Below are 9932 nucleotides of genomic sequence, written 5' to 3'. Positions count from 1 at the left end.
ACTCTCCCGTGTCATTTTGGAAAAAGGCCTAATCAAGACGTGGCAATCAGTCACAGCGTGGCACTGCCAGTACCCATTAACAGTCATGTGGATTGCATTGGAACTGATCGAGCCGACGCACAGCTGGAGCCCAGAGGTTGTTTATCATATGTTTGGGCTGAGGGTGGTTCAGGAAAACTACCCGGTGTGATCCTGGGGACCTTTCGGGCACCCTGCAGAGAGCAGTGCTTCGGCTTTTTACAAAGTTTTCCTTCGCATCACACCACATAAACAACTGTGAATTGCAAATGCAGACTACTTTAAAAAAAAATATACATAACACAGAAGATAGATGAGCTTCACTTCATTTATTGGCATCACATCACTCCATGTAAAGGACACACAGCTTTAGAGCAGAAGGTGGTTAAGATTAATGATGATTTGGTAATGATACAAAATATAACAAATCTGTAGAGTACATTAATCCTGTTAAAACTTGTGCCTCGTGTGATATTTCATAAACATACGCGCGACGATAAGACCTGTTTTTAACAAACAGAACAGTTTAAACATTTAGTTGACTTCCACGAGAAGCATAACAAAATATACAAAAGTTTACACCCACCAGATAACAAAACACTGGAGTGCAAATGTAAGTTTTTTTCATTCTTACACATTTGTCACAGGTACAAGCTTGTTTTTTTAAAGTGTATTTACCTTACACTTGCATTCACACAGAGGCTGTTTAGCAACCCCTAACTGTACACACAGGAGGAGATAAGCAGCGTATTGAGCCAACAAAACAAAGAAGAGGCAAATAAGAAAGCCGGGATGAAGATGGTTGGTGGTAGGAAGTCGGGATCCCTGCAGTGCTAGCTTTCACAGATGCAGATTGATGAGGAGAGGGGAATAAAAAGCCAAAGGTCACTGGTCTCTTGCAACCTTTCACCTTAAGACGAGATTTACAAACTAGCTCCTCGGCCCGACTTGATGTGTCACAAACAATATCTCCCTCTGTGTTTTCTTTATCAATTGTGAATCAGGAAATAAACACCGGCTTGATTAGAAGTGTCAGCTGACCTTAAATGGGGAGGACAGAAAATAGCAACAGAAAAACCAGCCTGGGGAGATTTGCACGCAGGTAAGAATGCGGCAGCTCACACAGCAAGGTGAACTCACAGCTGCTGCATATAAATCGCTGGTGCAGTCAGGCAGTGGGAACACAGCAGTGAAGTGGCTAACGCCCATCTGCTCAAACACAGACCCGACACTTTCCGTTTCTCTGTCTCTCTCTATCTCTCTCTATCTCTCTCACATGCCTACATTAAAAGGCAGAGCACCATGCAAATTCACAGCTTTACATGAAGACCTGGTCTTTTCTCTCCCTGTGCCTGCACGAGCTTGATCTCTTCATCTCCTCACACTGAAGTGTCAGCTCACACCGCCCTATCCTCTCAAGGGGGTGCAGGCTACGTGAACCAAATCAAACATGTAAATGTAATGTAAACAATACTGTTGTCCCGGGTCAATGTGAGAACGACCCAGAATCCTCTCTGCAGTCACTGCTGATGTTAGCTCAGTGCTCTCAATCGTGTCTTTTGTTTCCCCATTTGGCATCCCACTGAAAATAAGCCAAATCATTTAAAAAAAAAGGAAACAGTGCTACGCTGCCACATACTGAATATGTGATCGAAGTGAAAGTAGGAGAATCAAATAAATAACAAGGTTCTGTCCACAACCCACAGGGTCGACAATCACAAGGAGTTCAGATGAAGCAGAAGAACTTCTTCCAGCTACACCTGGAGAACGCTTTGGTTCGCCTGTCAGAAAACCTCCTCTTCTTGGTTTTACGCGTTTTGTTCTTTATGGCAGCGAAGATGGCGGAGTCAAAGGCCTCCTTTAAGTTCTTCTGCGTGAGCGACGAGCACTCTATGTACTCCGTGGCTCTGATCTTCTCCGCCATGCTCCGGGCCCGGGAGCTCAGAACCGGCTTGACGTTGGATCGGTCCAGGTTGATGAGGACGTTTACGTCCAGCAGCAGGTCGGACTGAGTCCCTATGAGAATGATGGGAGCAGTCGGGTTGTTAGAACGGATCTCTGGTACCCACTTCTTGGTGATGTTGTGAAACGAGGTGGGGTTGACCATGCTGAAGCACAGGAGGAAGACATCCGTGTGGGCGTAGGACATAGCGCGGAATTCGTCAAACTCCTCCTGTGTGGAGACAGAGCGAGGGTTAATGCCGATCAAAGTGAGTACCAAGTCTGAGTCACTAAATAAAGATACGCCATTAACATTCAGTTTGAAATCCTGTCAGTGAGTCACACAGTGGGTTAAGCAAGGATGTGACGGTCTGTACTTTCATAGCTCATATCATTAAATTCAAAAGGGTGTCTCATCAGTGGATAATTTGGTATTTTGTGTCAGCCTTAAATGAAACTCTTGATTCAAGTGTAAAGGCATTCATACCTGGCCAGCAGTGTCCACAAGCTGAACTTTGACAGGAGATCCGTCAATTTGGACCTGACCTGTTAAAAACCACATCAGTCAGTCAGTTTACAGTAAACACAGTAACCAATTCAAACATCAGAACATGCAGCTCGTGCACTCTCGTGCCATTCCACTTCCAACATAACTTGCCACTCAATGTAAATCTGTGCTGTCATTAAAAACTAAAAATCATCACTCACCGGAGAAGACATCAAAGCCTGTCTGCTTGTACTCTGTTGGATATCCATTGGAGATGTAGCTGATGATCATGCTGGTCTTCCCGACGGCTCCGTCTCCGACCAGCATACAGCTGATGACAGCGGGATCGAGCTCATCCTCCCGGGTCAGCCCGCACGCAGATGGGACTCGGGACTCGTGGTAAAAGTAATCCATGTGAGGTGGCATGTCGAGCCGAACATTAAACCTCTGAATACAAACTCTTCTCCGTCCCGGTCGCAGCGACACTAGATACCGTAGGTTGCCTCTCTCTCTGACACATACCACCAGACTGACTGTAGAAGTACGACTGAGGAGCAACATGTGCGGGGTGCGACGTATTTAGGGCAACCACTGTGCTCAGACAGGTTGTGATTTGCATAGACACGCCCACTGACAGAACAATAACAACAGCTTTCTTTCAGCTTTTCTCTCTATTAGATAGATATATAGATTAGCTTGTTTTAATAAAGCCCATATATATTAGACATTCATTGTGGAGAAAATATTATATACAAATTCTTTGCCGTCTGCAACTTAAAAATGAAAAGTATCCGATACTTGAACAACATGTAAATGACAAAAGCGCTCAGGATTTATTTATATTTTTTCTAAGCGTCTAAATACAATCACTTTTGGACGAACTACGCTCCCTGGTGTTTACAAGATAGCATTGCATTCAAAGTGGTCACATGATTCCATGTGTCACCTGATTATCACGGTCTACCCTGCGTTCTGTACGCGGAAGCTAAGTTAGCTGGTGTGACAAAACGAATGATTGAAATTTCCTCTCTTCGTGTGTTAATGCTGCAGAATAAACGCGTCTGTTGTGCTTTTTTGTTCTTAACTTAGACGCACGCGGAGAAAGGAAATACGTTACTGCAGCTTTAACGGGTAAATTTGTGCTAGCTGGCTAGCTACCTGCTAGCAGGTTTTCTTTCCCACCCCATGTTGCTTTAGGGTTGGCTCCTGTCCTGTATTGTTAATCCATTCAATAACTGAGCTGAGGCACTTTTAACCATGGCTTCAATTCTCGATGAGTACGAGGATTCTCAAAACATCCGGCAAAGTGCGCAGCAGCACAGCCGCCTGTCAAGCACCAACATCGGGATAACCCATTCTGGTAGGTCGCCCTCTTCGTTTTTTTTAAAGCTCCGTGCTAAGATGCAGTGGGAAATATTGGGCTGATACAGACATTTATATTCTCAACGTTAGGCTTTGTCAACGCGAGGCTTGAAGAAGAGAAGCCGATATTCAACAAACAGAGGATTGATTTCACCCCACCTGAGAAGATAAATCATCTGGCTGTCTGCAACAATCAGCTGTGCATGAGTCTGGGAAAGGACACCCTGCTAAGGCAAATAGCACAATGACATGCAGTTCAAACGCTCACTGCTGTTTGTATGGCTTTGATTAGTTTCATTAGGTTTTGTTATTTTGTTTTGTAATTTACCGTCATTAACCCATTTTGTAAAAACATGGAGGTGCAGTTTAAAATGTAAATCAAAAATGTTTTGGGTCAGGGACGTGTTTACCACACTGCTGTATTATCTTTCATTTAAACAACGCTCTGCCAGTGTGGGAGAGGAGCTGATGCTGTTGGGAAATCAAAAATGTTTTCCCATCTGTGCTCAGCATTGAATTTCATCTGCTTACAGCAGCTCATGGACTTCTCGTTTGAAAAGTGTTTTTAATCTCCCACACACTGTCACTACACAGCTATGCCCGTGGAATATGTGAACAATGACGTTTGGCATGCTTAGCATTGTCTTCCTGAAAGAAGTAAGGCCTAAGTTTAGAAGATATTGTATGGTTAATATGTTGGACCCTAAACTGAATGTGTCTCTGCAACAGCCCAGAGATAGACTGATCACCTGTCCAAAGTGTGCTCCATCATTTGCCCTGTGACAGCCAGAATAGGCCCCAGTCCGATCACAACTGTGAATTGGATATGCAGAAGAAAATAGATGGATAGAGCATTTCTGTTTTTTTCAGACCTCAAATTCACAATGGGCACAATCTTCCTAGTTTTAAACATTTGTCAGGTTGTGTTTACGCTTGCTTTAGTTTAGCTGTGTTCTGTTTTTATTCACATTTTTACACAGCGTTCTAACTTTGTTGTTAAGACAGTTGTATTATTCAGCACATCTGTCTCAAGATATTGTACTAAGGTTTTCCATTTTATTGTTCTTTTGTGTAGGATTGACTTAGCAAAACCAGATCAACCCAACCAGACTGAATTAGGAAGGAAAGATGACAGTAAAGTGCACAGACTGTTCTTGGACCCAACAGGTGAGATAAACCATAATAGTTTTCAAAATATTGTTTATACATCATAAATGGACTGCTAATTACTATCGAACATTCTGCAAGACAGTGCTATGTTATGTTGTTATAGATTATGCAGATATTATATATTGTTGTATAATTGGAGAAATAATTGATTTTGATTAGTCATTGTGTATTTTGAGGTGATTCAGCATTCATACATAAGTGCTGTAATATTAGCAGCCACAAACCTCAATGCACAGCAAGTCTGAACTTGGATAAAGACAACAGTTTCATATGATAAAACAATTAGGCAAAAATGTCTGGCAGTGCATCAATCTATAAATCATCATCATCATCATATATAAATGCTATGTCACAGTTATGACTGCTTAACAACAGCTATAACCTCCTCCATATTTTCCGTTTCAGGCTCCCATCTGCTGATCAGCTTGAACACCAGTGAGTGTCTGTACCTCAACAGGAACACCCAGAAGGTGCGCAGTTTGTCCCGCTGGAGAGGCCACCTCATCGAGAGTGTGGGCTGGAACAAGCTGCTGGGCAACGAGACCAGCACAGGACCCATCCTGGTTGGCACGAGTCAAGGCATCATTTTTGAGGCAGAGATCTCTGCGAATGAAGGCAGCTTGTTTAACACCAATCCAGATCAATACTTTAGACAGGTGAGAAAGTGATTACATCTGCTATTTTGCACATGATAGCCACATCTGCTTTGTAAGTTTTAACTGTTCAAACTGTATTATAAGCATATACATTTAATGCACTTGTGGAAACAGAAGAAAATCCTGATGTAGTTCATTTCTTCCTCTTGATATAATTGATAACATCCTGATGTAGGTCCACTCTGTGGAGGAGGATGGCAAACCTGCTCCAGTCTGCTGTTTGGAGGTTGAGCGGGGCCTGGAGAACAAGTACTTTATCATAGCTACCACACGCAAACGCCTGTTCCAGTTTGTGGGTAAGGTAGCCGAGGGGTCGGAGCAGCAAGGCTTCAGTTCCATCTTTAATCAAAATCAGGACTTGCTGCCCAGTTTCCAGGAGTTCCCAGTCAATATGGGACACAGCGAGATCACCTTCTACACCCCTAAGCTGCGAACATCCCCCAAGGCGTTCGCCTGGATGATGGGCAATGGAGTTCTTTATGGTCAGCTTGACTACGTCAGGCCTGATTCTCTGCTGAGTGATGTGCAGGTAAATGTCAGTCAGCGTGTGTGAAAACTTTTTAACATTTTTCTTAGTAATATCTCATCCTTGCTGTCTTTATGTGTCATATACTATCTCCACATCTCCTCTTTCACAAACAGGTGTGGGAATACACTCCAGACATTGACCTTAATCAAAACAAGCCTATCTCCATTGTGCTGACACAGTTCCACTTCCTGCTCCTGCTTCATGACCGAGTTAAGGCCATCTGCACTCTGAACGGGCAAGTGGTTTACGAGGACTTGTTCCCAGATAAATTTGGCAGCCTCAAGAAAATGATCAAAGACCCAGTTGGCGGGTTGGTGTGGATCTACACTGAGCGGGCAGTTTTTCGATATCACATCCAGCGGGAGTCCAGGGATGTCTGGCAGATGTACATGAGCATGAATAAATTTGATCTGGCCAAGGAGTACTGTCGCGATCGGCCTGAGTGTATAGACATGGTGCTGGCAAAGGAAGCTGAGCACTGTTTCCAGAATAAACGCTATCTGGAGAGCGCCATGTGCTATGCACAAACACAGAACTATTTTGAAGAGATTGCTCTCAAGTTCATAGAAGCCAAACAAGAGGAGGCCTTAAAGGAGTTCTTACTGAAGAAGCTAAACAATCTCAAACCCAGTGAGAGAACTCAGATCACCTTGTTGGTCACCTGGTTAGCTGAGCTCTACTTGAACCGCCTCGGCCAGCTGGAGAGTGACGGCAACAGCGTCATTTTCAAAGAAACCCGTGACGAGTTTCGTCAGTTCCTTGGCAGCTCCAAGCACAGAGACTGCCTGTACAACAACCGCACCACCATCTACGACCTGCTGGCCAGCCACGGCAACGTGGACGACATGGTTTACTTCTCAGTCGTCATGCAGGACTACGAGAGAGTGATATCCCACTACTGCCAGCACGACGAGTACAGCGCTGCTCTGGATGTGCTCTCCAAGCACTGTGACGAAAAGCTTTTTTACAAGTTCTCCCCGGTGCTCATGCAGCACATTCCCAAAAACGTGGTGGACGCGTGGATTCAGATGGGCAAGAGGCTGGACCCAAAGAAGCTCATCCCAGCTCTGATGAACTACAGCCAGATGGGCAGCACGCAGCAGATCAATGAGACCATCCGCTACATGGAGTTCTGCGTTTATGAGCTGATGGTAACAGAGGAGGCCATCCATAACTACTTGCTGTCGCTTTATGCAAAGTACAAACCAGACTCTCTGCTGTGGTATCTAGAGCAGGCAGGCACACACGCCTCAGAGATCCACTACGATCTCAAGTATGCTCTCAGGCTGTGTGCGGAGCATGGCTACAGGCAGGCCTGTGTGCTGGTTTATAGGATTATGGAACTGTATGAGGAGGCAGTGGATCTTGCTTTAGAAGTAAGTAATGTATATTAATGGATCAGCAGTGCTTGTAAAGAAGTGGTGAACATATGTAGATCATTGAAATGTTGTGTCACTTTTTTTCTTTTTTCCAAATTATCAAAATTATAGACAGCAGTTGGCGATTTCAATTGTTGCACTGTTTTTTGTCGTTTTTTTAATTGTCCGCAGGTAGACGTGGACTTGGCCAAGTCCTGCGCTGACCTCCCAGACGATGATGAGGAGTTGAGGAAAAAGCTTTGGCTGAAAATCGCCAAGCATGTGGTGCAGAAGGAGGAAGATGTTAAGAAAGCCATGAACTGTCTGTCCAGCTGCAACCTGCTCAAAATTGAAGACATCCTTCCTTTCTTTCCAGACTTTGTCACCATCGACCACTTTAAGGTCTGTAATAAGTAGGATGTTCTTTCCTGTCTTTTTTGTCTTCCCTCAGTGTGTGTGTTTTTACAGTAAATTGAGCGGTCGGGTGAGACCTGATCTCAGTAATCACATTCTGTGTATTCACAAGTAGAATCTTTAAGCAGTGGGCAAGGTTTTAGGCACCTTTCGCTTTCTATTTGTAGTAGGTGATGCATATCCAGATTGGGTGATACCGGCTGGCATCTGCATTCACAAAGACACAAAATAGTGTACTATTTCAAATGAAGGTTCTTAATGCTCTGTTCATCATGGTTTCTCAGGAGGCCATCTGCCTTTCCCTGGAGGAGTACAACCAGCACATTGAAGAGCTGAAGCAGGAAATGGAAGAGGCCACAGAGAGCGCAAAACGTATTAGGGAAGACATACAGGAAATGAGGAACAAGTATGGTGTAGTGGATTCCCAAGAAAAGTGTGCTGCTTGTGACTTCCCATTGCTCAACAGGCCCTTCTATCTGTTCCTCTGTGGGCACATGTTCCACAATGACTGCCTGTTGCAGGTAACTGGCTGCACACAGGAATATTTCACTTTTTATTTAATTCAGTCAGTAATCAATCTGGAAATTATCGACTCTGAATATGTCCTCTGACCTTTTTTTTTCCTCCTTCTACTTTTTTTTAGGAAGTGACTCCTCATTTGTCGGCCTTCAAGCAGAATCGCCTGGAGGATCTTCATAAAAAGCTGGCAGCAACCACGCAATCATCCAAATCGCGCCACCGTCCAGCACCGAAGGATGAGGGTGACACATCAAGCTTGGGCAAGGCCACTGCGGGCACAAGCCGTGAGCAGATAAAATCAGACATTGATGACATCGTTGCATCCGAGTGCGTATACTGCGGCGAACTGATGATCAAATCTATCGACAAGCCTTTCATCGATCCGCAGAAATTTGAGGAGGAGAAATCCAGCTGGCTGTGAACAAAGACTTTTTTTCTCTTCGTTACAAACTCACTATCTGTCAGCGAAAGTGGATGATCCACAGGACAGACACATTAAGCGGAGACATGCCGATATCCTGTTGGTAGTGCCTACTGCTGAACACTTAATCAGCTTCTGTCCTCTAGAAACTGCACTTGTTTTGTTGTCAGTATTTGAAACTGAACATTTGCACTAGGAGTATGTAGTGAAGAACATAGAGAAGACATAAACCAACCTGATCTATGCTTGTGCTAGAGTTGTATACTGCATACATGTGCCTAAACCTCAGATTATATATAAGGATACAACTGCTTTACACTCATTTCTAGCTGTTAACTGCATTATGTTGTGTATTTGTTCGATTCAGTGAAAACACAAAATGCACTAACAAAATATCTGCCTGTCCTAAGCTCGGTTTGTTCTCTCCAATTAATGCATCTGTGTTCATCTAAACATTATATAACATATAGGCTGTTTTTGAGTTCAGCTATGGCACAGTACAGCTTCTCAGTTATGACAGATTTTTTTTTTTTTTTGACTTTGCTTAAATGTAAAAAATATTTAACAAATCATTTTATGTTTACTGTGAAAAATGAAAACCCCTGTGCTGGTGATTTTGTGTAAACTGCATTTTAACAGGAAGATCTGAGTTTAAGTGATTGCAAATACACGTGTCATTGTTGGGATCGCTGCCTGCCAGTTTTTGGAAGTTTTTCTTTTCTTTTAAGTTACAATTGTCAGGATCAAGATTTGAGAGGCTGACAACTGGTACTATAATCCAAACACAGATGACAGGAAGCTAATGTGCCTAGAGTGGTGGACTTGCCATGTTCAATAAACAGATGTGCAAGAATTTTCCTGTATATTTAATTTTATTGTTGCAAAAAACTAATTATTGTTTCTGTTAGTTTTAATTTCTCCGAAGTCTAATTCTTATTTTTTATTTCAGTTTACAGAAATAATTGGTTTATAAGTAACTTCAATTTTTAGTTTTAATTATAATAACCTTGCTACCAACTCCATGAGCCTGTAATCAGTATATAATTCAGTCATTATC

General features: G+C 43.2%; 2 protein-coding genes across 2 annotated transcripts; one reads left to right on the top strand and one right to left on the bottom strand.

Moving 5' to 3' along the window:
* Positions 1–332: 332 nt before the first annotated feature.
* rhov (ras homolog family member V) lies at positions 333–3327 on the bottom strand. Its single transcript, XM_084952349.1, has 3 exons — positions 2668–3327; positions 2447–2505; positions 333–2191 (listed from the first exon to the last, which is right to left on the bottom strand). Exons 1-3 carry the CDS (start codon positions 3005–3007, stop codon positions 1745–1747), a joined length of 846 nt encoding a protein of 281 aa, XP_084808475.1. The 5' UTR covers positions 3008–3327; the 3' UTR covers positions 333–1744.
* A 71-nt stretch (positions 3328–3398) lies between these two features.
* Positions 3399–9728, top strand: vps18 (VPS18 core subunit of CORVET and HOPS complexes). Its single transcript, XM_084952347.1, has 9 exons — positions 3399–3806; positions 3899–4040; positions 4884–4975; positions 5384–5634; positions 5810–6163; positions 6277–7539; positions 7714–7923; positions 8220–8456; positions 8579–9728. Exons 1-9 carry the CDS (start codon positions 3704–3706, stop codon positions 8873–8875), a joined length of 2949 nt encoding a protein of 982 aa, XP_084808473.1. The 5' UTR covers positions 3399–3703; the 3' UTR covers positions 8876–9728.
* Positions 9729–9932: the final 204 nt, after the last annotated feature.

The sequence above is a fragment of the Perissodus microlepis genome, chromosome 15, assembly GCF_051167445.1.
Source record: "Perissodus microlepis isolate ML-2025 ecotype Zambia chromosome 15, ASM5116744v1, whole genome shotgun sequence".
Taxonomy (NCBI): domain Eukaryota; kingdom Metazoa; phylum Chordata; class Actinopteri; order Cichliformes; family Cichlidae; genus Perissodus; species Perissodus microlepis.
Note: the sequence above shows the minus strand (reverse complement) of the source record. Positions and strands in the feature narration are given on the sequence as shown.

Excerpts from the sequence above, each read along its gene's own strand:
- rhov (XM_084952349.1), bottom strand. The coding sequence starts at position 3,007 with ATGTTGCTCCTCAGTCGTACTTCTACAGTCAGTCTGGTGGTATGTGTC. Across the intron at positions 2,506-2,667 it reads AGGCTTTGATGTCTTCTCCG|GTCAGGTCCAAATTGACGGA; the intron begins GTGAGTGATGAT and ends GGTTTTTAACAG. Across the intron at positions 2,192-2,446 it reads TTGTGGACACTGCTGGCCAG|GAGGAGTTTGACGAATTCCG; the intron begins GTATGAATGCCT and ends GTCTCCACACAG.
- vps18 (XM_084952347.1), top strand. The coding sequence starts at position 3,704 with ATGGCTTCAATTCTCGATGAGTACGAGGATTCTCAAAACATCCGGCAA. Across the intron at positions 4,041-4,883 it reads GGAAAGGACACCCTGCTAAG|GATTGACTTAGCAAAACCAG; the intron begins GCAAATAGCACA and ends TCTTTTGTGTAG. Across the intron at positions 8,457-8,578 it reads ACAATGACTGCCTGTTGCAG|GAAGTGACTCCTCATTTGTC; the intron begins GTAACTGGCTGC and ends ACTTTTTTTTAG.